The 25,675-nt window shown below is 39.9% G+C and overlaps 1 protein-coding gene across 9 annotated transcripts in view; it reads right to left on the bottom strand.

Annotated features, from left to right (window-relative positions):
- Positions 1 to 63: 63 nt before the first annotated feature.
- atp2b2 (ATPase plasma membrane Ca2+ transporting 2) overlaps positions 64 to 25,675 on the bottom strand; it is a 316,595-nt gene continuing 290,983 nt past the window's right edge. For 7 of the 9 annotated variants that reach the window (XM_062037833.1, XM_062037832.1, XM_062037838.1 and 4 more), the window contains 9 exons: positions 25,240 to 25,419; positions 25,074 to 25,161; positions 20,149 to 20,255; positions 19,525 to 19,716; positions 19,248 to 19,461; positions 17,780 to 17,991; positions 12,874 to 12,981; positions 12,612 to 12,794; positions 64 to 386 (listed from right to left, as the gene is read on the bottom strand). In XM_062037833.1, coding sequence (XP_061893817.1) covers positions 75 to 386; positions 12,612 to 12,794; positions 12,874 to 12,981; positions 17,780 to 17,991; positions 19,248 to 19,461; positions 19,525 to 19,716; positions 20,149 to 20,255; positions 25,074 to 25,161; positions 25,240 to 25,419 — 1,596 coding nt within the window. In that variant the 3' untranslated portion in view covers positions 64 to 74. Of the gene's footprint in view, positions 387 to 9,722; positions 9,773 to 10,088; positions 10,182 to 12,611; positions 12,795 to 12,873; positions 12,982 to 17,779; positions 17,992 to 19,247; positions 19,462 to 19,524; positions 19,717 to 20,148; positions 20,256 to 25,073; positions 25,162 to 25,239; positions 25,420 to 25,675 lie in introns of all 9 variants that reach the window. The other 2 variants (XM_062037839.1, XM_062037840.1) reach the window with 2 other exon arrangements.

Here is a 25,675-nt window from a genome sequence, read left to right as displayed (position 1 = left end):
GAGGGGGGTCAGGTGGGAGATGCGGCGGGGGGGGGGGGTTAGGGTGTTTCCAGTTCAAAGGTCAAATGAGGAGGTTAGAGGCTGGTCTCCAAGCTGTGCAAAGGACTGGCGGGGCTGGAGGACGCCGCCGATTTACTGGTGTCGATGGTCAGGTTGATGCCGCTGTCGATGGCGTTGTTGTTCTTGTTGGGCGACGACGGCTGGCTGGAGAACTTCCTCCTCCGGCGAGCCGAGTCGTCGTCCGTGTCGTCGATGAGCGGAATGCTGGGCGTGGAGTCCTCTATCCTGAACTCGGGCTGGGTCATGAAGTTGTGGATGGAGGTCCTGGAGTCGGGCTTCTCCAGGCCTTCGTAGAGGGAGCTGCGGAATGCGTTCACCACGCGGATCTGATGCACAACACAGGGGGGGCACAGGGAGAGGAAACGTGGTGAGAACGGGGGGGGGGCCACGCCATGGGGGAGGGGAGCCTCTAGACTAGTTTGCGCTGTCTGGGAAAGCCGGCATTTTTCCGCCTTTTACTCCGTGTCACTGTTCTGTATAAAAGGCACCGACACGCCGGCAATTTTCCACCGTGTAAGAGTTCCGCGTGTAACCTCCCGACGAGGGACGCCGTGTCACTGTGTGAACGTGCACACGGTCATAGCAATATCACGTTCTGTGTGAAAGGCACCGACACGGACTGGCGTTGACCCGTCAACTGCCTTGTTGTTGTCGTATAAAAGTCACGCATGTGAATATGCTGTGTCGCCGTGTGAAAACACACAGGTTATGCCCGATTATATGGCTGTTCTGCATAAAAGGTGATAAAAAGGTGACCCGGCAATTTTCCACCTCACCGCCACGGCATGAAGTGGATGGTGTTGAGCATCAGCAGGGGAAAAAAATTCACGCATGTAAATATTTGTTGTCACTGTGTGAAAGTGCACACATAGCAATAGTCATGGCAATATCATGTTCCTGGGTCGCTGTTCTGTGTGAAAGGCACCGACACGGACTGGCGTTGACCCGTCAACTGCCTTGTTGTTGTCGTATAAAAGTCACGCATGTGAACATGCTGTGTCGCCGTGTGAAAACACACAGGTTACGCTGGATTCTGCGGCTGTTCTGTATAAAAAGGCACCGACACGCCGGCAATTTTCCACTGTTTAAGAGTTCCGCGTGTAACCTCCTGACGAGGGACGCTGTGTAACTGTGTGAAAGTGCACACGGTCATAGCAATATCATGTTCCTGGGTCGCTGTTCTGTGTGAAAGGCGCCGACACGGACTGGCGTTGACCCGTCAACTGCCTTGTTGTTGTCGTATAAAAGTCACGCATGTGAATATGCTGCGTCGCCGTGTGAAAACACACAGGTTATGCCCGATTATATGGCTGTTCTGCATAAAAGGTGATAAAAAGGTGACCCGGCAATTTTCCACCTCACCGACACGGCATGAAGTGGACGGTGTTGAGCATCAGCAGGGAAAATCAGCAGCGACATGACACGTTTATCTCTCAACACTAACTTGTCCCGCTGTGATTTGTTGGAAGCAATTTTCACTGTATAAAATTCACGCATGTAAATATTTGTTGTCACTGTGTGAAAGTGCACACATAGCAATAGTCATGGCAATATCATGTTCCTGGGTCGCTGTTCTGTGTGAAAGGCACCGACACGGACTGGTGTTGACCCGTCTACTGCCTTGTTGTTGTCGTATAAAAGTCACGCATGTGAATATGCTGTGTCGCCGTGTGAAAACAGACAGGCTATGCTCGATTATGTGGCTGTTCTGTATAAAAGGCATCTACGCAGTGGAAAAAAGGTGACTTGGCAATTTTTCACCTCAGCGGGGAAAAATCAGAGCCTGATATGCGTCTGTGTAAAATCATTCAGATTGAGGGATGTTGTGTGACTGTGTGAAAGTGCACACAGTCATAGCAATAATATGTTCCGGGAACGCTGTTCTGTGTGACGGGCACCGACACAGACTGACGTTGACCCGTCAACTGCCTTCCAAAGCAGTTGTTGTCGTATAAAAGTCACGCATGTAAATATGCTGTGTGAAAACACACAGGTTATGCTCGATTATATGGCTGTTCTGCATAAAAGGTGATAAAAAGGTGACTCTGCAATTTTCCACCTCAGCAGGGAAAATCAGCAGCGACATGACACGTTTACTGTATCTCTCAACACTCACTTGTCCCGCTGTGATTTGTTGAAAGCAATTTTCACTGTATAAAATTCATGCATGTAAATATTTGTTGTCACTGTGTGAAAGTGCACACATAGCAATAGTCATGGCAATATCATGTTCCTGGGTCGCTGTTCTGTGTGAAAGGCACCGACACGGACTGGCGTTGACCCGTCAACTGCCTTGTTGTTGTCGTATAAAAGTCACGCATGTGAACATGCTGTGTCGCCGTGTGAAAACACACAGGTTACGCTCGATTCTGTGGCTGTTCTGTATAAAAAGGCACCGACACGCCGGCAATTTTCCACTGTGTCAGAGTTCCGCGTGTAACCTCCTGACGAGGGACGCTGTGTAACTGTGTGAAAGTGCACACGGTCATAGCAATATCATGTTCCTGGGTCGCTGTTCTGTGTGAAAGGCGCCGACACGGACTGGCGTTGACCCGTCAACTGCCTTGTTGTTGTCGTATAAAAGTCACGCATGTGAATATGCTGCGTCGCCGTGTGAAAACACACAGGTTATGCCCGATTATATGGCTGTTCTGCATAAAAGGTGATAAAAAGGTGACCCGGCAATTTTCCACCTCACCGACACGGCATGAAGTGGATGGTGTTGAGCATCAGCAGGGGAAAAAAATTCACGCATGTAAATATTTGTTGTCACTGTGTGAAAGTGCACACATAGCAATAGTCATGGCAATATCATGTTCCCGGGTCGCCGTTCTGTGTGAAAGGCACCGACACGGACTGGCGTTGACCCGTCAACTGCCTTGTTGTCGTATAAAAGTCACGCATGTGAATATGCTGTGTCACCGTGTTAAAACACACAGGTTATGCTCGATTCTGTGGCTGTTATGTATAAAAGGCACCGACACGCCGCCAATTTTCCACTGTGTAAGAGTTCCGCGTGTAACCTCCCGACGAGGGACGCCGTGTCACTGTGTGAAAGTGCACACGGTCATAGCAATATCATGTTCCTGGGTCGCTGTTCTGTGTGAAAGGCACCGACACGGACTGGCGTTGACCCGTCAACTGCCTTGTTGTTGTCGTATAAAAGTCACGCATGTGAACATGCTGTGTCGCCGTGTGAAAACACACAGGTTACGCTCGATTCTGTGGCTGTTCTGTATAAAAAGGAACCGACACGCCGGCAATTTTCCACTGTGTAAGAGTTCCGCGTGTAACCTCCTGACGAGGGACGCTGTGTAACTGTGTGAAAGTGCACACGGTCATAGCAATATCAGGTTCCTGGGTCGCTGTTCTGTGTGAAAGGCACCGACACGGACTGGCGTTGACCCGTCAACTGCCTTGTTGTTGTCGTATAAAAGTCACGCATGTGAATATGCTGTGTCGCCGTGTGAAAACACACAGGTTACGCTCGATTCTGTGGCTGTTCTGTATAAAAAGGCACCGACACGCCGGCAATTTTCCACTGTGTAAGAGTTCCGCGTGTAACCTCCTGACGAGGGACGCTGTGTAACTGTGTGAAAGTGCACACGGTCATAGCAATATCAGGTTCCTGGGTCGCTGTACTGTGTGAAAGGCGCCGACACGGACTGGCGTTGACCCGTCAACTGCCTTGTTGTTGTCGTATAAAAGTCACGCATGTGAACATGCTGTGTCGCCGTGTTAAAACACACAGGTTATGCTCGATTCTGTGGCTGTTCTGTATAAAAGGCACCGACACGCCGGCAATTTTCCACTGTGTAAGAGTTCCGTGTGTAACCTCCCGACGAGGGACGCCGTGTCACTGTGTGAAAGTGCACACGGTCATAGCAATATCATGTTCCTGGGTCACTGTTCTGTGTGAAAGGCACCGACACGGACTGACGTTGACCCGTCAACTGCCTTGTTGTTGTCGTATAAAAGTCACGCATGTGAATATGCTGTGTTGTCGTGTGGAAACACACAGGTTATGCTCGATTCTGTGGCTGTTCTGTATAAAAAGGTGGGAAAAATGTGACCCGACAATTTTCCACCTCAGCAGGAAAAATCAGAGCCTGATATGCGTCTGTGTAAAATAATTCAGAATGAGGACTGTGACTGTGTGAACGTGCACACAGTTATAAAAATATATTATGTTCCTAGGTTGCTGTTCTGTGTGAAAGGCACCGACACGGACTGACGTTGACCCGTCAACTGCCTTCCAAAGCAGTTGTTGTCGTATAAAAGTCACGCATGTGAATATGCTGTGTTGTCGTGTGGAAACACACAGGTTATGCTCGATTCGGTGGCTGTTCTGTATAAAAGGCATCTACGCAGTAGAAAATAATGTGACCCGGCATTTTTTCACCTCAGCAGGGAAAAAAGGTGTCCGGCCAATTTTCCACCTCAGCAGGGAAAATCAGAGCCTGATATGCGTCTGTTTAAAACTATTCAGATTGAGGGATGTTGTGTGACTGGGTAAAGTGCGCAGAGTCAAAGCAATAACTTGGTAGTTTCCCTCCCTTTTTGCTCTATGGTTCTGTACAAACGACACCGACACGGCATGAAGTGGATGGTGTTGACCCGGCAAAACTTAACTGTGTAAAATAATTCAGATTGAGGGATGTTGTGTGACTGTGTGAAAGTGCACACAGTCATACAAATATTACGTTTTTTCCAGTCTTGCCGTTCTGTTTCAAAGACACTGTATGAAAGTGAAGAAGTCGACCTGGCAATTTTCCATCGCACGCAGGTAACATCAGAGCAGAGGCAGGATGCTTCTGTGTAATATAATTTTGGACTGAGGGATGCTGTGTAACTGTGTAAAGGCGCACACAGTTACAGCAATAAAATGTTTCTATGTTGTTGTTCTGTGTGAATGGCACCAACAAGGAATGGCGTGGATGAAGTTGACGCCGCAATTGTCTGCCTTTGCCGTATTAGAGCAGTCGCGGGATCCGACGACATGACAAGTCTAACTCTCAAGACTCACTTATCCCGCTGTGTTGTGTTGAAAGCAATTCTTGCTGTGTAAAAGCCACGCATGTAAATATGCGGTGTCGCTGTGTGAAAGCGCAAACCAGTTACGCTGGATTCTGTGTACAAGTAATATACGCCAGATTTATTTTTGTCTAATTTTTTCCCTTTTTTACCGGGTGTAGCTGTTCTAAATAAAGAGCATCTACACTGTATGAAAGGTATAACGTCGACCCGACAATTTTCCACCATAAGGTAGCATCAGAACAGAGGCATGGTGCGTCTGTATAAAGAAATTTCGCAATTACTATCAGATTGGGGGATGCTGTGTCACTGTGCAAAAGTGCACAGAGTTACAGCAACGACTTCGCATTTTGCTGCCTTTTTTCTGTGTCGTTTTTTCTGTATAAAAGGCACCGACACGGAATGATACAATGAACAATGGGCAGGTACTTTCAGAGCAACGGCGAGACGCTGCCAGATGCTGTATCGCTATGTGAAAGTGCAATTATGTCAATGTATTTTTTCTGTATGAACAGCACCAGGGGACCAAGCTACACCAAATGTGACCTGTCCGAGCAGGTACAGGGATGTGACGTTGCGTACCTGACTTTTACTCCTCCGTTCTTGTTGTGCTGAAAGAAATTGTCGCTGTCTGACAAGTAATTTACACGTCACGCCTGACGCTGGCACTGATGTCTTCCAATGATCGGATTGTGGGTGTTGCTGTGTGTGGTTTTGGCAACCTCTCTAAGATGTGAGTAAAATGCACAAACGAAACATTTTTTTTGCTCCGGCTCTTAAGATCCATTTTTTGCTAGTCTCTATAAAAAGCACTGACACGGAACAATTTTCCACCTTTCAAAGATAAACAGTGTAAGAGTATTCCACAATGTGGGACAGGGATGTGAACGTTGTGTAAATGGTAAATAAAAACAGAATACAATGATTTGCAAATCCTTTTCAACTTATATTCAATTGAATAGGCCGCAAAGAAAATATATTTAACGGTTCCAAAAACAATTTGAAATGTGGACACTTTGCATCAGTCCATCTTGGATGGCATTCCTGGGTGTTGTTGATAAATAGCTTTCGCTTTGCATAGTAGAGTTTTAACTTGCACTTACAGATGTAGCGACCAACTGTAGCTACTGACAGTGGTTTTCTGAAGTGTTCCTGAGCCCATGTGGTGATATCCTTTACACACTGATGTCGCTTTTTGATTCAGTACTGCCTGAGAGATCCAAGGTCCATAATATCATCGCTTACATGCAGTGATTTCTCCAGATTCCCTGAACCTTTTGATGATATTATGGAATGTAGATGGTGAAATCCCTAAATTCCTTGCAATAGCTGGTTGAGAAATGTTGTTCTTAAACTGTTCGACAATTTGCTCACGCATTTGTTCATCAAGTGGTGACCCTCGCCCCATCCTTGTTTGTGAATGACTGAGCATTTCATGGAAGCTGCTTTTATACCCAAGCATGGCACCCACCTGTTCCAAATTAGCCTGTTCACCTGTGGGATGTTCCAGATAAGTGTTTGATGAGCATTCCTCAACTTTCTCAGTCTTTTTTGCCACTTGTGCCAGCTTTTTTTTTAAAAACATGTTGCAGGCATCAAATTCCAAAGGAGATTTGCCAAAATAACGTTTCCAGGTCGAACGTTTAATATCTTGTCTTTGCAGTCTATTCAATTGAATATAGGTTGAAAAGGATTTGCAAATCATTATATTCTGTTTTTATTTACCATTTACACAACGTGCCGACTTCACCGGTTTTGGGTTTTGTAGAATGCACGTTAAAGCCGGCATTTTTCTTTGCTATTCTGCACGAACGACTTGGCTGCTCAGGCTTTTTCTCACTCGAGCGGCCGTTCTGTGTAAAAGGCACCGACGCTATTTTCGCGGTGCAATATTGACAAGGTGACTGCGGTCGAGTCAAGTCGGTGGCGTGCACAAAGGAAAACTGTGAGGACCACAATCATGAAAAGCCACACAAACGCTCGTTGTAAGTATACGCTTTAGTCCAATGTGCGGTATACCTAGAAACAAGCCACGTTAATAACGCTCACAGCAAAACAAAAGAATAATAAGGAGAATATCACATGCAAGTTGGAGGAAATCTGGTGGACAAGGTCAGTAGGGAGGAAGGAAGTTAGATCAGAGCCATCCAATCAGGCGCTCTGAAAACACTCGGAAAAGGTACCAGAGCAGACTCTGGGTCAGTATGGGACGCGCACACATAGCACAAGGTGGTCCCGAACAGGGGCGATGGCATAGGGAAGGCGGGAGGGCACGGGACGGGTGGTGGACTGGGGGGGACGCGAGCAGTGCAGAGTGGAACTCACAACAGAACAGAGAACAACATTGTGAGACAATGAGCAAACACGGCATTTGTCTGGTATTGTGTGACGACAACACAACCCACATGCAACAAGACGACAAAAACGTCGACACAAAACACAGGGAAGTGAAGACTGAGACGAGTGTGGTGGTTTTGTCCAGTCTGACGGCCTTAACTCCATGCATGGGCAAGTAAACGCTCGAGTACAAGCGCAAAACCAACACTACTAGATAACTTTAATTTGAAAGTTGATGATATAATAACATATTAGACAAAAGTGTTAATGAATATATTCATACATTATTTTTTTATTTTTAATAAATCCCCTGTGACTATACTGATACATGCACTTTGATACATGCACTTTATAAAAATACATTTTCCTTAAATCGTTATTTTAAAAATACTAGTTTGTTGTACTTAATCAAATGAAAACTGTGAAAATGTTTCGAGTCAGAAACTGATTTGAGTTATGGAATATGAAACAAAAGTGGTATCTTGAGTTCATAAATGTATACATTTTTTAATCTCATTCAAAAAATATTTACTAGTTTAATAAATAGAACTTAAAAATGCCTGTCATGTTTCCTTTCATAATGTTTACACTTTAAAGAAATCATATAAAATCATATAATTTTTTTTAATTAAAATTAAAAAATTAAACGTACTATGCTATGTTTAAAATGGCCTGTTGTCAATTTTTTTTTTTTGGATTTTCATTTAACAAGAATATTAGTGAAAATAGTAAATAGTTCTACTAAAAAAAAATACAATAACTATTTTTAATTCCTCTACAGCACAGGTGTCAAACTCAAGGACCGGGGGCCAGATCTGACCCGCTACATCAGGGGTGTCAAACGTACGGCCCGAGGGCCGGATCAGGCCCGCGAATAGGATTTATCCGGCCCACGGAATGAGTTTGTTAAGTATAAAAACGTACCCGAAATTTTTTAATGAAAGAAACTAATGTTCTAAATGTGTCCACTTGATGTCGCAATAGCAATTCTTTGTAGATGATGCTACATATGTACAAAATAAACCACATGATGTTAGTGCACCAGTCAAAGAAAATTATCAAACTACATAAATAACATTTTGTTATTTGATTTTGATATAATTTTTTATCTTGATAGATTGAAAATTAACACCAATGAGTTGACTGATGAACATTATCACATCATTTATTCAGAAAGTATAAATAACGACAAATAAAGATAGAATACTATTAACCGCAACATAAGTGTAAAAAACCCCAAAAACATTACGATTTGTACATTTTCAGAATGTGCTTGTTCTATTTTTAAACAAAGAAAACAAAAAAAAAGAAGTTATCGTGCCGGGATTTTACCAGTCTGGCCCACTTGGGAGTAGATTTTTCTCCATGTGGCCCCCGATCTAAAATGAGTTTGACACCCCTGCGCTACATCATTTAAGTGGCTCACCATATCATTTAACGTGGCCCACCACATTATGTAAGTGCCCCCCCCACATTATTTAAGTGGCTTGCCACTACACTTAAGTGGCTCGTCATATCATTTAAGTGGCCTGCCACTACATTTAAGTGGTTCGCCATATCATTTAATGTGGCCCACAACATTATGTAAGTGGCCCCCCACATTATTTAAATAGCCTGCCACATCATTAAATGGCTCACCACATTATTTAAATGGCCTGACACATCCGTAAGTGGCTCACCATATCATTAAAAGTGGCCCGCCACATTATTACTGTTTTGCACACTCTTGGCATTCTCTTGGTGAGATGACAGGGTTTTCACTTCAAAGGTGTCATAGTTGTGATGCCTTCAGTGACAATGTACAATGTACATAGTCATGGAAATAAAGAAAACGCATTGAAATGAGAAGGCGTGTCCAAACTTTTGGCCTGTACTGAAGGCAGCCTTAATGGCAATGTGGCTCTCAGTAAAAACTATTTAAAACATATTTAAAACTACAAAAAGAGGACAAAAAAAACACATTTTCCTTTTACATGCAAAACTTTTGTTCATTTAAGGTGGTCCATATGGACTTTAAAAAGGCCAAACATTGTGATAATGCTAACACCATAATGTATTAGGGTTAGCATTGATTGCTAATATTAATTGAAGCTAGTAAACATGCAGCTTATACTCGAATGTTTACCCTCAGTGAGTCGACTGCAATTAGTTCGAGTTAGCGTTCGTCGAGACACAAACATGGAGGGATGGGATGCTGGTGTTGGGGGCTTGAGCGGGAGTATGAGTGGGCTTTGTGGGTTTTTTTTTTTTCTGGGTGGGAGGGGGTGAGCAGAGGGAGACAAACTCACAACCTGAAATGTCACGCCGTGGGTATCACCCTTAGTCCCGCTGTCCTAGCACTCTGAGGAAACAAACAACACATGGACCAATGAGAGGACAGTACACCCGAGCATGGGAGGAGATTTGAAGAGAAAAAGGCAGAAAAACTTAAAAAGAACAAAGCAGGAAATTAAAATCGATAACGGATTCAGAGACGCCAGACCGACAAAGGGGTCAATTTGTGCTTGCAGGATGGGTGTCTGGCATCCCTGAATGAGAGCAGACAGACAGAGTGCTGACTCACGGCCAATAGAGGAAGCAGCAGCAGCAGCAGTGCTGGTAGGAGAGGAAAGTGCATTGGACAAGGACACGTGACTAGGACTAGAAACATGGGTTACATCCTGGTTCTGGCTGGTGGTGGACGACTGGCGTCTCAGAGCCCCCGCCCCCTGAAAGGAGGTGCCGCTCTTGAAGGTGTTGACTACTTCGATCTGCGGGGGAGGAGGGACAGCGGGACAGGAGAGAGGACACATGGCGGCTCAGAGTGACACGCTGTAAACGGCCGCGGGCGTCCCGAGGGGGGGGAGCAACAATGTACACAGGGCGGCACGGCTGAAGGTCCGAATATCGCATGGCCTCGGCAGGATTTGTCTGGATTTCATCCTTTCGGACTCTGATTTAACACAAATACCATGTCAGATTGTCAAGTGACAACAACTAATATTTGGTTCAAATATATCCCACATGTTGCCAATAATATAATATTACGCTTGTTTTATAATTATTTTAATACTAAGTTTAAGCATACATTTTACGTTGTTAGGTTTGATATGGATATCAATTTCAATGTATTTCAATGATAAAACAAACAAAAAAAAAAACATAAATTATATGAAAAATATATAACATTAATGTGAAACATATTGATTATTATATTTAAAATATATTATAAATATTTTATTACTAAGTTTAAGCATACATTTTAAGTTGATACATTTTATATGGATATCAATTATAATGTATTTCAATGATAAAACAACAAAACAAATATACATAAATTATATAAAAAATATATAATATTAATGTGAAACATCTTGATTATTATATTTCAAATACATTATAATTATTTTATTACTAAGTTTAAGCATACATTTTACGTTGCTACATTTGATATGGATACCAATTATAATGTATGTCAATGATAAAACAATAATAAAAATATACATAAATTATATAAAAAACATAAAACATGATGTGAAATATTCTGATTAATATATTTAAAATATATTGTAATTATTTTATTAATAAGTTTAAGCATACATTTTACCTTGTTATATTTGATATGCATATCAATTTCAATGTATTTCAATGATAAAACAATAATAAAAATATACATAAATTACATGAAAAATATATAACAATGTGAAACATTTTTATTAATATATTTAAAATATATTATAATTATTTTATTACTAAGTTTAAGCATACATTTTACGTTGCTACATTTGGTATGGATATCAATTATAATGTATTTCAATGATAAAACAATAATAAAAATATAAATAAATTATATAAAAAATATATAACAATGTGAAACATTTTGATGAATATATTTAAAATATATTATAATTATTTTATTGCTAAGTTTAAGCATACATTTTACGTTGTTGCATTTGATATGGATATCAACTTCAATGTACTTCAATGATTAAACAATAATAAAAATAGACATAAATTAGGTAACACTTTAGTATGGGGAACATATTCACCAATAATTAATTGCTTATTAACATGCAAATTAGTAACATATTGGCTCTTAATTAGTCATTATTAAGTACTTGGTATGGATATCAATTATAATGTATTTCAATGATAAAACAATAATAAAAATATACATAAATTATAAAAAAATATATAACATTAATGTGAAACATTTTGATTAATACATTTAAAATATATTATAATTATTTTATTACTAAGAATAAGCATACATTTTACTTTGTTACATTTGATACGGATATCAATTACAACGTATTTCAATGATAAAACTAACAAATATACATAAATTACATAAAAAATATATAACATTAATGTGAAATATTTTTATTAATACATTTATAAAATATATTGCAATTATTTTATACCAAAAAAAAAAATCACATAATACTTTCTCCACCCGGCATTATTCAAATTGAATACGACTTTTTAGACATTTGGTACCTCATTGGTAGAAGGATATCTATCACATTCAAAAATAATCATCAACCAATAATTCTTCATATTGAAAACGTTCCTTGCCAAACCATAATCGCGTTGAATAAACTTCACTGATGTACAGTCGCGATCAAAAGTTTACATACACTTGTAAAGAACATAATGTCATGGCTGTCATGAGTTTCCAATACTTTCTACAACTCCTATTTTTTTGTGATAGAGTGATTGGCGCACATACTTGTTGGTCACAACAAACATTCATGAAGTTTGGTTCTTTTATGAATGTATGATGGGTCTACTGAAAATGTGACCAAATGTTCTTTACAAGTGTACGTGAACTTTTGATCGCGACTGTATTTTAATTTATACATGTACTTATCTTGGATATTTCTTCAACTAAGCCCGTGTGGGACATTGGTTACCATTTTGACGCGACAGCTTCACCCTGGGCCGTCAGCGACACACATGGTGAGATGACAGCAACAGTTTAACAGTCACATGGTCTTTAGTATATCACAGTGATAATGGTCTGCAGAGCTCAGAGTCCAGGAACAATCTTCCTGGTTTCCACCCAGCCGATTGCAACGGTCCTCAGAGCCAGCTTGTCTGTGGACTTCATTCATCTCGACATCAAATCACTCAACAGCTTAAGACTTCCAATGCAAACCTTCCATTTTATGCAATCGGACAAAACCAATGAGTCCCACCTGAGTCTGAATGCGATTGAGTCCTCGGAACCAGAGGATCTGCCCTCTCCTCAGCTCCCGTTCGGCGTGGTCGATCTCCTCGTCGTCTTCATTGAGGTCCTCCTCCGGTAGCTCGTCCTTTCGGCTGAGCTGACCCGCTCTCCGCAGGAAGCGCAGCTTGCTGTTCGGTATTGTCGCGATCACCTGAAAGGGGAAGAAGGCGTTACAAGAGGTGCCAGGTGTGGATGCTAACAGTTACGACGGGGTTTCTAGAATGTATTACCTGCCCCCAGACGAGCTCCCCCAAGCCGAGGAAAACACACCACATCCACTTCTCCACGTTTAGAGGTTGGCAGCTAAATGGTTTCCCTCCGAACTGAATAATCACTATCTAAACATCAACAAAAGAAGAATGTGGTGAAGAGCGCTGCAGTTGTTCTTACGTTGTGGTTTACTTCCTGTCTTTCTATTTATTTCTATGATGATGCAAGGAGGAGGTTTTCATAAAAAACTGACGACAGGAGTGACCACATCAATTGTATTACACGTATTAGCGTTGTCCCGATACCAATATTTTGGTAAAGTTATTTTGATACTTTTTGGTACTTTTCTAAATAAAGGGGACCACAAAAAATGGCATTATTTTAACAATAAATATTTCGGTACATTAAACATATGTTTCTTATTGCAAGTTTGTCCTTAAATAAAATAGTGAACATACAAGACAACTTGTCTTTTAGTAGTAAGTAAGCAAACTAAGACTACTGATTTAGTCTGCTGACATATGCAGTAACATATTGTGTCATTTATCATTCTATTAATTTGTCAAAATTATTAAGGACAAGCGGTAGAAAATGAATTATTCATCTACTTGTTCATTTACTGTTAATATCTGCTTACTTTCTCTTTTAACATGTTCTATCTACACTTCTGTTAAAAGGTAATAATCACTTATTCTTCTGTTGTTTGATACTTTACATTAGTTTTGGATAATACCACAAATTTGGGTATCAATCTGATACCAAGTAGTTAAAGGATCGTACATTGGTCATATTCAAAGTCCTCATGTGTCCAGTGACATATTTCCTGAGTTTACAAACATCATATACATTTTAAAAAAACGAAAGAAGATGTTGTGATGCCAAAAAATATCGACATATTCATAGTAGTATTGACTAGATACGCTATTGTACTTGGTATCATTACAGTGGATGTTGGTGTAGATCCAACAATGGCGTTTGTTTACATTTTGACGCCGGTGAGCTACGGTGTGTAGTGAAGCATGTTTAGCTATTCCTCGTCCTGCAGGGATGATACTTGTAAGAAACTTACTTTATTTGTCGCCATGGAGACAAGGATTAGTGATTTAGAAGTAGCTAAAACACAGCCGACGGCGGATGGACGTTAGCCGCTAGCTAGCTAGCTGTGTCTTAAAGCACCTCTTCCTGAGAGCGTTTCAGTGTTATAACTTCACCTTTATCGTAAGTTTTTAAGCCAATATGCGTCCGTTCTTCCTTTTCTGTCTACACACTGTGTCTGCTTGTGAGTACTCCGTGATTGTGCACTGCCGAACATGCTCCTCTGCTCGTAAAACCAGCAATGACACGACATGACGACAGGGGCGCGGGGGGGTGCTGGACCGGTATTTTTCAGAGGCGGTATAGTACCGAATATGATTCATTAGTATCGCGGTACTATATTAATACCGGTATACCGTACAACCCTAACGCGTATGTAACACCCATGGATGTGCCCTTGTAGGGAGTGCACTGTGGCCTTTTTTGGGGATTATTTTGAGTCTTTAGGTTTATTGCTATTACACAAGGGGGTGATTAGTGTATTAATAACTGGCAAGAGGAGTGACCTTTTTAACTATAACACACAAATGTTCCCATGCATGTGCACATGCGTGCGTTCCATGGGCACCGACTTTGTGGATTTTCTTTTTATTTATATTATGCAAGGGGGAGATCAGTAATAACCGGCGAGAGAAAAACTCTAAAAACGATTACTACACATATGTAGCGTCTATGCCCGTGAATGAGCGAGCGTGCCATGGAATTAGATTTTATAGATTATTTAGAGACTTTCTTTGTACCTCTATTACACAAAGTAGTGGCTATCAATAATAACTGGGGAGAGGGGGGGATCCCCCTTGCTACAAATGTAGCACTTATACATTTTTAGCGAGCACTCTTCTAATAATTTATGCAAGGCGCCATTTATTTTTAGTATGCAGGGCGGTGGTTATCAATAATAACTGGCCAGAGGAGTATTCAAAAGAACATATGACGCGTGTGTGGCAAGCAAGCCTACTATAGGTTATGAGTCGTTATTTCTATTAAGCAAAATGGCACTTGTCTTTAATAACTGCCAATTATGTGACATGTTTCAGGGTCCATTTGAGTTTGACTTTGTAGAATATTTTGAATCTGACTATTTATTTGTCCAAGGTGGAAGTTTTCATTAATAACTAGCGTGTAGGGAGCTCACATTCAGGTTATGGCACAAATCTACTAGCCACACATGTGGGGGTTCTGAACCTTTTTTTACCTCGGGGCCCAACTTTTCCACTACAGAGAGGCTGGGGCCCATTCAAATATTAGCACTGAATTAGTAATCTTACTCTTGATTCTACACATATTCAATAATGTAAACTACTTATGGTTTACAAACTTGTCAAATGATATGAAACCATGCGTTGTTTACAAATATAATTGTTTATTTAACACATAATAAACAAGGCTGATTAGAAAACAAATACTAATAGACTGCAAAAAAAGTTATGTTATGCTGGAAAAAAATAAACCAACCTAACAATGAATGTTTCTTAACGAAACCGTCAATAAAGTTTAGGTACAAATGAAAATAAAGCATCACCACTTTAGTCGTAATTTTTGCGCTTTAAGGAGAGTATCTATAACTTGAACTCCAGACTTCTTCTGTTTTATTGAGATTGTCATTACTGCCACAATTGTATAAACAGATAATAATTTTGGCTGCCCAACAATGGGCTCTAAGGTTAAGAAACACTGTATTAGTGTATTAGCCAGGATACCATTAGCTTTGACTTTGTAGATTATTTTGAGTTTATTTTTTATTTTTTATGCAAGATGGCACTTATCCTTAATAAGTGGTGGAATAGCATCGGATATATGACAATAATATAACATGTTTGTAGCATTCATTCTTCAGGGTTTGACTTTGTGGATTATTATGAATTGTACGATATATATTTGTGCAATTAAAGGTGGAAGTTGTCATTAATAACTTGCAGATGGAAAGATCACATTAATTACATGACACAAATGTAGCGCTCACATTTGCGCTAGTGTATGAGCGACGATACTGAGGGCTTTGACTTTGTGGAATACAAACCCCAAAAACAGAGAAGTTGGCACGTTGTGCAAATCGTAAATAAAAACAGAATACAACGATTTGCAAATCCATTTCAACTTATATTCAATTGAATAGACTTATTTGGAACATCCCACAGGTGAACAGGCTAATTGGGAACAGGTGGGTGCCATGATTGGGTAAAAAAGCAGCTTCCATGAAATGTTTAGTCATTCACAAACAAGGATAGGGCGAGGGTCACCACTTTGTGAACAAATGCTTGAGCAAATTGTTTAAGAACAACATTTCTCAACCAGCTATTGCAAGGAATTTAGGGATTCCACCATCTACGGTCCGTCATATCATCGAAAGGTTCAGAGAATCTGGAAAAACCACCGCACGTAAGCAGCAAGGCTGAAAACCAACATTGAATGCCCGTGACCTTCGATCCCTCAGGCGATACTGCATCAAAAACCGACATCACCGATATCACCTCATGGAACACTTCAGAAAACCACTGTCAGTAACTACAAATCATCGCTACATCTGTAAGTTCAAGTTAAAACTATACTATGCAAAGCAAAAGCCTTTTATCAACAACACCCAGAAACGCCACCAGCTTCGCTGGGCCCGAGCTCATCTAAGATAGACTGATGCAATGTGGAAAAGTGTTCTGTAGTCTGACGAGTCCACATTTCAAATTGTTTTTGGAAACTGTGGACGTTGTGTCCTCCGGACCAAAGAGGAAAAGAACCATCAGGATTGTTGTAGGCGCAAAGTTGAAAAGCCAGCATCTGTGATGGTATGGGGGTGTATTAGTGCCCAAGGCATGGGTAACTTACACATCTGTGAAGGCACCATTAATGCTGTAAGGCAGGGGAGGGTATGGTAATTTATTTATTTATTTATTTATTTTTTTGTCACAAAGAAATACAATCATGTGTGCTTACAGACTGTATCCCTGCAGACTGTATTGATCTATATTGATATATAATGTAGGAACCAGAAATATTAATAACAGAAAGAAACAACCCTTTTTTGCGAATGAGTGTAAAAGGGGGAGGGAGGTTTTTTGGGTTGGTGCACTAATTGTAAGTGTATCTTGTGTTTTTTATGTTGATTTAATAAAAAAAATAAAAAAATAAAAAATAATTATAATATTTTTATTTTATTTTATTTTTTTATTTTTTGTGCGGCCCGGTACCAATCGATCCATGGACCGGTAGCGGGCCGTGGCCCAGTGGTTGGGGACCACTGCTGTAAGGTACATACAGGTTTTGGAGCAACATATGTTGCCATCCAAGCAACGTTATCATGGACGCCCCTGCTTATTTTAGCAAGACAATGCCAAGCCACGTGTTACAACAGCGTGGCTTCATAGTAAAAGAGTGCGGGTACTAGACTGGCCTGCCTGTAGTCCAGATCTGTCTACCATTGAAAATGTGTGGCACAATATGAAGCCTAAAATACCACAACGGAGACCCCGGACTGTTGAACAACTTAAGCTGTACATCAAGCAAGAATAGAAAATAATTCCACCTGAAAAGCTTCAACAATTCCCAAACGTTTACTGAGTGTTGTTAAAAGGAAAGGCCATGTAACACAGTGGTAAAACTTTTTTTGCAATGTGTTGCTGCCATTAAATTCTAAGTTAATGATTATGTGCAAAAGAAACTAAACACGTTTCTCAGTTGGAACATTAAATATCTTGTCTTTGCAGTTTATTCAATTGAATATAAGTTGAAAAGGATTTGCAAATCATTGTATTCTGTTTTTATTTACCATTTACAAAACGTGCCAACTTCACTGGTGTTGGGTTTAGTGCATCTGAAGAATGGTTGTTAGCAACTTACCTGTACAGCGAAGGTGCCAAAAACAATGGAGCAGAAGATGGGGTTCCTAAAGATGCCCTCAAAGACGTTGCGCTCGCCGTGTATCTTGCGGGCGTTGATCTCATTAAAGAGCTGCATCATGACAAAGGTGTTGAAGATGATGGTGTAGTGCTCCGACGGAGGCGCGTGGAGAGGCGCGTTTCGGCCGCTGTCGATGTCGAATATCTGCTCACCTGCGGACAACAAAATTCACTAATTTAAGAGCGGGAAGTCGCGTGGATGACAAAGCACACAAGAAAAAAAAAAAAAAAGATAGGGGCATTTTATTTGAACTAAGCAAAATTATCTGCCAATAGAACAAGAAAATTTGGCTTGTCAAGACTTTCCAAAACAATTAAAACTAAAGCGCAATTTTGAGTTTTGGGGCTAGGTTTTTTTCATTAGATAGCAATTTTTGCAGGTCCTGATTTGTGTGTAAAATATGGTGAGTTTTGAAGCATATTAAGTGGGTCAAATTACAGCTCAAAGAGGCGGCCGGTATTACAATAATAATAATAATAATATTAATAATAAAACCTTACAATTTCCATAGGGTCCTTCTGTCTCATTGTAAAAGGACTCCCGTTGGGATTTGAAAGTCTTGTGATTTTTCCCACACATACATACATACGTACATACGTACATACATACATACATACATACATACATACGTACATACGTACATACATACATACATACATACATATATATATATATATATACATACATATATATATATATATATACATACATATATATATATATATATATATATATATATATATATATATATATATATATATATATATATATATATATATATATATATATATATATATATATATATATATATATATATATTACAGACCGGCCCCCGACCACATTTTTTTTAATTGCAATTTTGAAGAATTTATCAGAATGTGCATGAACTATTTCTGTTCAAAATTGTTAGAAATGTCACATGTTAAATGTTTAAATATTAACTGTCAGTTTGCTGTACTGTGCCAACTGTACTACTATATGAGTACGTATCTTCTATTGTTTAATTGAAAATAAAACAGCAAAGTCCATTTGGCTGTCATCTGTTTTAATTATGAGTGTCAAAGTCATGATTTTTTATTTCATGCGTGAAATAAGAAATTATTACTTTAAAAAAGTAGTTTTATACTTGTGAGTGTTGATGACACATGCAGCTTTGCAACAGTTGATATTCTAGTTTCAAGCATGTTTTACTCAATATAGGTCATCAAATCTCAGCAACAAGCTGTAATATCTTACTGAGATCATTTAGGACCAAAACCCTTAAAACAAGTAAAACACTAACATATAATCTGCTTAGAGAGAAGAATTATCTTATCAGAAAGAAAATAAGCAAATATCACCCTTATTTGAGATATTTAATCTTAGATTTCAGTTTTTGCAGTGCAGAGGACAAAAGTGGAGTTCGTACCGACGAAGAGAAGAAGAAAGATGATGATGAGCTGATAGACTCCATGGCCCAGAATGTTCTTGGTCATGGTGCTGGAGATGAGGGGCTTGTTGCGTCCGTACGGCTTCCTCCTGAGCAGAGACTCAGTGGGCGGCTCGGTGGCCAGGGCCAGGGAGGCGAAGGTGTCCATGATCAGGTTGACCCACAACATCTGCACCGCCTTCAGGGGGGAATCCTGCAGGCCGAAAATTCCATCTCGTGACTTCATCGTCGCCTAAGCGGTCCGCCGTGAGCTCACCTGTGTGATGCAGGCGCCCGTGAACGCCACGATGACGGCGACGACGTTGACGGTGAGCTGGAACTGCAGGAACTTGGAGATGCTGTCGTAGACGTTGCGGCCCCACATCACCGCCTTGACGATGCTGCTGAAGTTGTCGTCGGTGAGGATGATGTCCGACGCCTCCTTGGCCACGTCGGTACCCGCGATACCCTTGGTGGACCGAGAACAAACAAACCGGTTGCAGTCACCAGAAAATGATCAGTGACTTCCACATCGGTGGGGAAATTGGGTCATTCTTCCCGATGCTGCTTGGTTAGTCATAGGGCATTTATTTTGGAGTGTATAGTCCATAATCGCGCGGATGAGCTCATTTAGGGACAATGGGTGCTCATCAGCAGAGCGTCAATACAACAAGATGGATTACAGAGACAATGCTCGTCTGTAGCATGAGTAATCCACTGCAGTCATGGCATGTGTCCTATCCTCCACTAGGGGGAGCTCATCGTCTACTCAAATGGCATACTGCAGAGGTACAAGAGATACATCTGCAGGTGTGGAGTGATATCTGTCTTCCATGAAGGTGAAAGGAATACTTTGTGAATAAAAAAACTTAAATAAATACAAAAATAATATGTTGGTTACCATGGCGAAGCCCACATCAGCTTTCTTCAGGGCTGGACCGTCATTGGTGCCATCACCTGTCACGGCCACTACCTGTCTTTGCTCTACTACCGTGCTGTCAATAATGCCTGTAAAACACACACACACACACACACATATATTTATACAACAGCATGTAATATGTGAATGGGCTGCATTTTTTTTCTGTGTGTAAATATCGTGGATATTTTGTGCAGCTAGGATAGGCTCCAGCACCCCCCGAGACTCCATAAGGCAGTGGTCCCCAAACACCTGTACCGGTCCGTGACGCAATTGCCACTGCGCCGCACAGAAACAATAATTAAATTATAAACTACCGCATTTTCTCCGACTTAACTTTCGCCTGTCCCACTAAACCAGGGGTCGGCAACCCAAAATGTTGAAAGAGCCATATTGGACCAAAAATACAAAAACAAATCTGTCTGGAGCCGAAAAAAATTAAAAACCATATTACATACAGATAGTGTGTCATGAGATATAAATTTAATTAAGAGGACTTAAAGGAAACTAAATGACCTCAAATATACCTACAAATGAGGCATAATGATGCAATGTGTACATACAGCTAGCCTAAATAGCATGTTAGCATCGATTAGCTTGCAGTCATGCACTGACCAAATATGTCTGATTAGCACTCCACACAAGTCAATAACATCAACAAAACTCACTCTTGTGCATTCATGCACAACGTTAAGTTTGGTGGACAAAATGAGACGGAAAAAGAAGTGGCATAAAACACGTCCTAGAAAGTCCAGAAAGTTATACATGTAAACAAACTACGGTGAGTTCAAGGACCGCCAAAATTAGTAGGACAAAAGGGCGCTCGCCAAATACTCGAATCAGTGAAGCATGTTTAATATAAACAGTGTGATTTATAACAATTAGGGAGGTTTGTGTCATGTTTGTCCTCCTACAGAAACCATATTAAAACAAAAAATATATTTTTTCCCCCCTCATCTTTTTCCATTTTTCATACATTTTTGAAAAAGCTCCAGAGAGCCACTAGGGCGGCGCTAAAGAGCTGCGGGTTGCCGACCCCCGCACTAAACACACCAATAAGCTTGTTAATGGATGTATACTACAACTCTATTGTTATAGTATATGGGAAAATGCACATTAATGGACATGTCAAATGTTAACGTGCCAGATTGTAGCCAAAGGTTACTTTCTCATGCTCGTTGTTTTGCTGTTTTCATCTGCCACCCGTAGAAAGCCGGTCCGTAAAAAAAAAAAAAATAATAATAATACATTTTATTCATAAGGCGCCTTTCTGGCCACTCAAGGACACCGTACAAAATAAAAACAATAAAATCAAATTGGATAAAAACAACAATAATAACAACAACAAAGATAGAGAAGAAAAGATGATTACAATGAATAAGCAGTCAGGAATAGGTGTGTTTTGAGTCTTGATTTGAAGAGGGATATTGAGTCTAAGTTACGAAGGGCTGGTGCATACATTAAACCGGTCCCTGGTGGAAAAAAAGGTTGGGGAACTCTGCCATAAGGGACAAGCGGTAGAAAATGGATGGATTTTGCATTAGGTGCAAAATAAGAGATGCCCCAACTGTCCTGCAGATGCCACTGTAATAAGAAAAGGAAAAAAGCTATGTATCTTTTATAAATAATACAGAGTAGCGGCTCAGTTTTGCAAAACACAACGAGTGTCATCCTTATGGTGCTGGGGTTTTTTTTTTTTTTTTTTACGGCATGACATTTTTGATTTTTGGGGGAGGTCTATTGCGATCTACAAGTTCTGCCTAGCAACAAGAACTGTGTTTAGAAAAGAAAAAAACGGCAGCACTTCTATTATTGCTTGAATCGTTCTAATCACAATATACCAGGGGGTCGGCAACCCAAAACGTTGAAAGAGCCATAATGGACCAAAAATACAAAAAAAAAATCTGTCTGAAAATCCTTATACAAGTCTTATAATGAAGGAAACACATGACGTAAGTGTCTATATTGGCTATAATAGCCTGCTATCAAAATGTGTCGCAGGCTGAAGCAAATTTTCGTTGACAGAAATGTTGAAATGTAATATTTATTCTACACATTTTTACAACATTTAGAAACCATAAATAAATCAGAGGCTACTCAGAAGGTGAGATAACTCCTGGAAATGACTGGCTTTTAATGGCCAAAGGTATAGATGTGTGTATCCAAGTTACAGGGAAATGGCAGGCTGTCTTCTTTTAATAGATTTATTACAATCTTTGGCAAGCTACGTAATGTTTGCTGTGGTCTGGAACACCAACAACTGTCTGAAATGCAGCCAATATTACATACAGATAATGTGTCTTGAGACATGCAAAACTAAATTATATACAAAGAGGATAAAAGTAAAGGATATTAAATGAGCTCAAATATACCTACAAATGAGGCATAATGATGGAATATGTACATACAGCTAGCCTAAATAGCATGTCATGCACTGACCAAATATGCCTGATTAGCACTCCAACAAGTCAATAACATCAACAAAGCGCACCTTTGTGCATTCACGCACAGCATAAAACATTTGGTGGACAAAATGAGACAAAGAAGGAGTGGAATATTTGGCATGTAAACAAACTGTTGCGTCACAGTCCACACTATGGTGAGTTCAAGAACCGCCAAAATTAGTAGGACAAAACGATGTTCACCAAATAGTCTCATCAGTGAAGCATACACACAAACATATTAAACAGTGGGCTTTCTAACAATTGGGAAGGTTTGTGTCACGTTTGTCCTCAAACAAAAAAACATACTAAAACAAAAAAAACAAAAAATTCCCCATATTTTTCCATTTTCAATCCTTTTCTAAAAAAATGCTCCAGGGAGCCACTAGGGTGGCACTAAACTCGAGAGCCGCGGGTTGCTGACCGCCGCAATACACAAATAAGTTAATATTCATCATCTGTGCTAATGAATACGTTGCTGTTCGAAGACATATTTAACATAAATTTAGGTGCCACTGTTGTTCTGTATTGTATTCCTACATATTTGATCACCACTAAGGGTGTCCTAACAATGGCCCACGGGCCAAATGCTGGTGTCTTGAATTTGGCCAGGAGCTGTGTATCCATATCATATATAAATATCTAGTGGTCTGATTGCTGACTTTTTGACAGCCATGTGGTTGACAGTGAGTATACAAGTGAAAAAAAGTTTGGACAACCCTGATTTACACGTTATAATGTACTCTTTGCATGCCAGTTATACTGCATCCAGCTGAATTTAAGGCGGTACTTTTTAGCTAGGTAGACGTCTGGTGGTTAACGGAAGCAACTCGGTCTTTAATTGAACTTTTGTGTCAAGGAAGTACAGCATTTAGTTATATAAGAAAATCCAAACAACTCTCCCTAGTCATGGTGCAAAAAAAACAAAACTATCAGCCAGCACAAAAAAATCCCCAAATATGGTCACACATAACACAACCTACTCATTGCACTGTGTGGCTATTATAAAAAAAAAACGTCCAATCAACATAAAAAAAAATCAAAATGACACCCATTCTGATTGTCCAGGTTTCCCTGCTCTCCGGGGGATTTCCCTGCTCTTCAGGAGACATCCTGCGAAACAGGCTTGTAGGGATGAAATAGCCTGTTTTTTTATATTCCGCTCTATCCCAGTATTGAGCACTGTATAACGGAAAAAACACAGAAACCTCGACTATATATACACACATACACACAATAGTTCGAAAGGACAGATTAAAATAATAATAATGATAAAAATGAAAAAAACAAAACAAAAAAAAACAAATTTTATATATATATATATATATATATATATATATATATATATATATATATATATATATATATATATATATATATATATATATACATATATATATATATATATATATATATATATATATATATATATACATATAGCCGAGGTTACTGTGTTTATCAGTTAGAAAGTGGTCAATACTGCGGTAGAGCAGAATATTCGTTAGGTCAGGAAAAAACACAGGGGCTATTTCATCCCTACAAGCCTGTTTCGCAGGTTTCCCTGCTCTTCAGGGGATTTTATAAAATTTTATTAAAATGTTTTAAATTGTATATACATTTTTAAAAGTGTATTAAAACATTTAAAATCCCCTGAAGAGCAGAGAAACCTGTGAAACAGGCTTGTAGGGATGAAATAACCTCCGGGTTTTTTCCTGACCTACGCTCCATCCAGACCCACACCTCCCGCCACCTGAACAGTTTTTTTCCCTTCGGCCATCAGGCACATGAACAATAACTCCTAACAGTAGCTCCTTGAATTCCTTCTAAGTCTATAACAAGGTCTGATAGCTCAGTTACAGCTCTTTTTATTACCAAATATGTGTTATATGTGTTTTATGTTGCACGATTGCACCAAGAACAATTCCTAGTTTGTGAAGCCGTTCTCAAACTATGGCAATAAAAAAAAAATTATAAAAAAAAAATGATGGCAATAAAATTATTCTGATTCTGATATATATATATATATATATATATATATATATATATATATATATATATATATATATATATATATATATATATATATATATATATATATATATAGTTACTTTGCATGCAGTCCGCTTTCGGCCCCCGGGCCAAATTTTTTAAACCCATTGCGGCCCCTGGTTGGGTAACACATGTTAAGAGGGGAGCCAAACGACTTCTCTTTAAGCGAGTCGGAGCTTTTCTTTCGGGCACTCACGCATATCCGTGAGACAGCCACGACACATACAGACAGCGCTCGGACTAAAAGTGTCTCTAAAAATGTGCAAAATTTTTGATTTTGTCTTAAAAATATTTTTACACAAACAGTGTTTTAAAAAGATGGGGTTTATGTAAAAAAACTGTGTTTGTTTAAAAATGGTAAATTTGAAGTCTTTTTTTTTTTTTTTTTTTTTGGCTTAGTAACAAACAGCTTATCACCTTTGACCAGCGTGTGCTTGTCTGTGGGGGAAGATCTGGCGAGGACGCGAAGTTTTGGCCAAACTTTGTCGATCCGCTCCTGTTCCACCTGAAACACAGGCACAAAAGAAGTGATATACAAGTGACATCTCGTCTCCTATTCCCAGGTGGCAGTTCTCTGCAGCACCTCTCCTTTCTCGTTGCGGATCCTCCTGTTGAATTCTTTCCCGTCGATGCAGAGGAAGTCCTCTCCTGGATGGATGATGCCGCATTTGATGGCGATGGCCCTCGCCGTGTTGATGTTGTCCCCGGTCACCATGCGCACCGTGATGCCCGCACGCTGGCACTTCTGAATGGCATCTGGCACCTATACAAGAACAGAGCAGATGTTTTTTGTCTTTGGCGTGTGTTCGAAACAGTACTTCCAATTGCCTGCAAGACCAAAAATGGTCGATACATTTGTGACACTGTTGAAAATATGCTGTAGTAGGAATACAAACCCCAAAACCAGTTAAGTTGGCACGTTGTGCAAAAGGTCAATAAAAAACAGAATACAATGATTTGCAAATCCTTTTCAACTTATATTCAATTGCATGGACTGCAAAGACAAGGTATTTAATGTT

The sequence above is a fragment of the Entelurus aequoreus genome, linkage group LG26, assembly GCF_033978785.1.
Source record: "Entelurus aequoreus isolate RoL-2023_Sb linkage group LG26, RoL_Eaeq_v1.1, whole genome shotgun sequence".
NCBI lineage: Eukaryota > Metazoa > Chordata > Actinopteri > Syngnathiformes > Syngnathidae > Entelurus > Entelurus aequoreus.
This window is presented reverse-complemented; position numbering and strand designations above follow the sequence as displayed.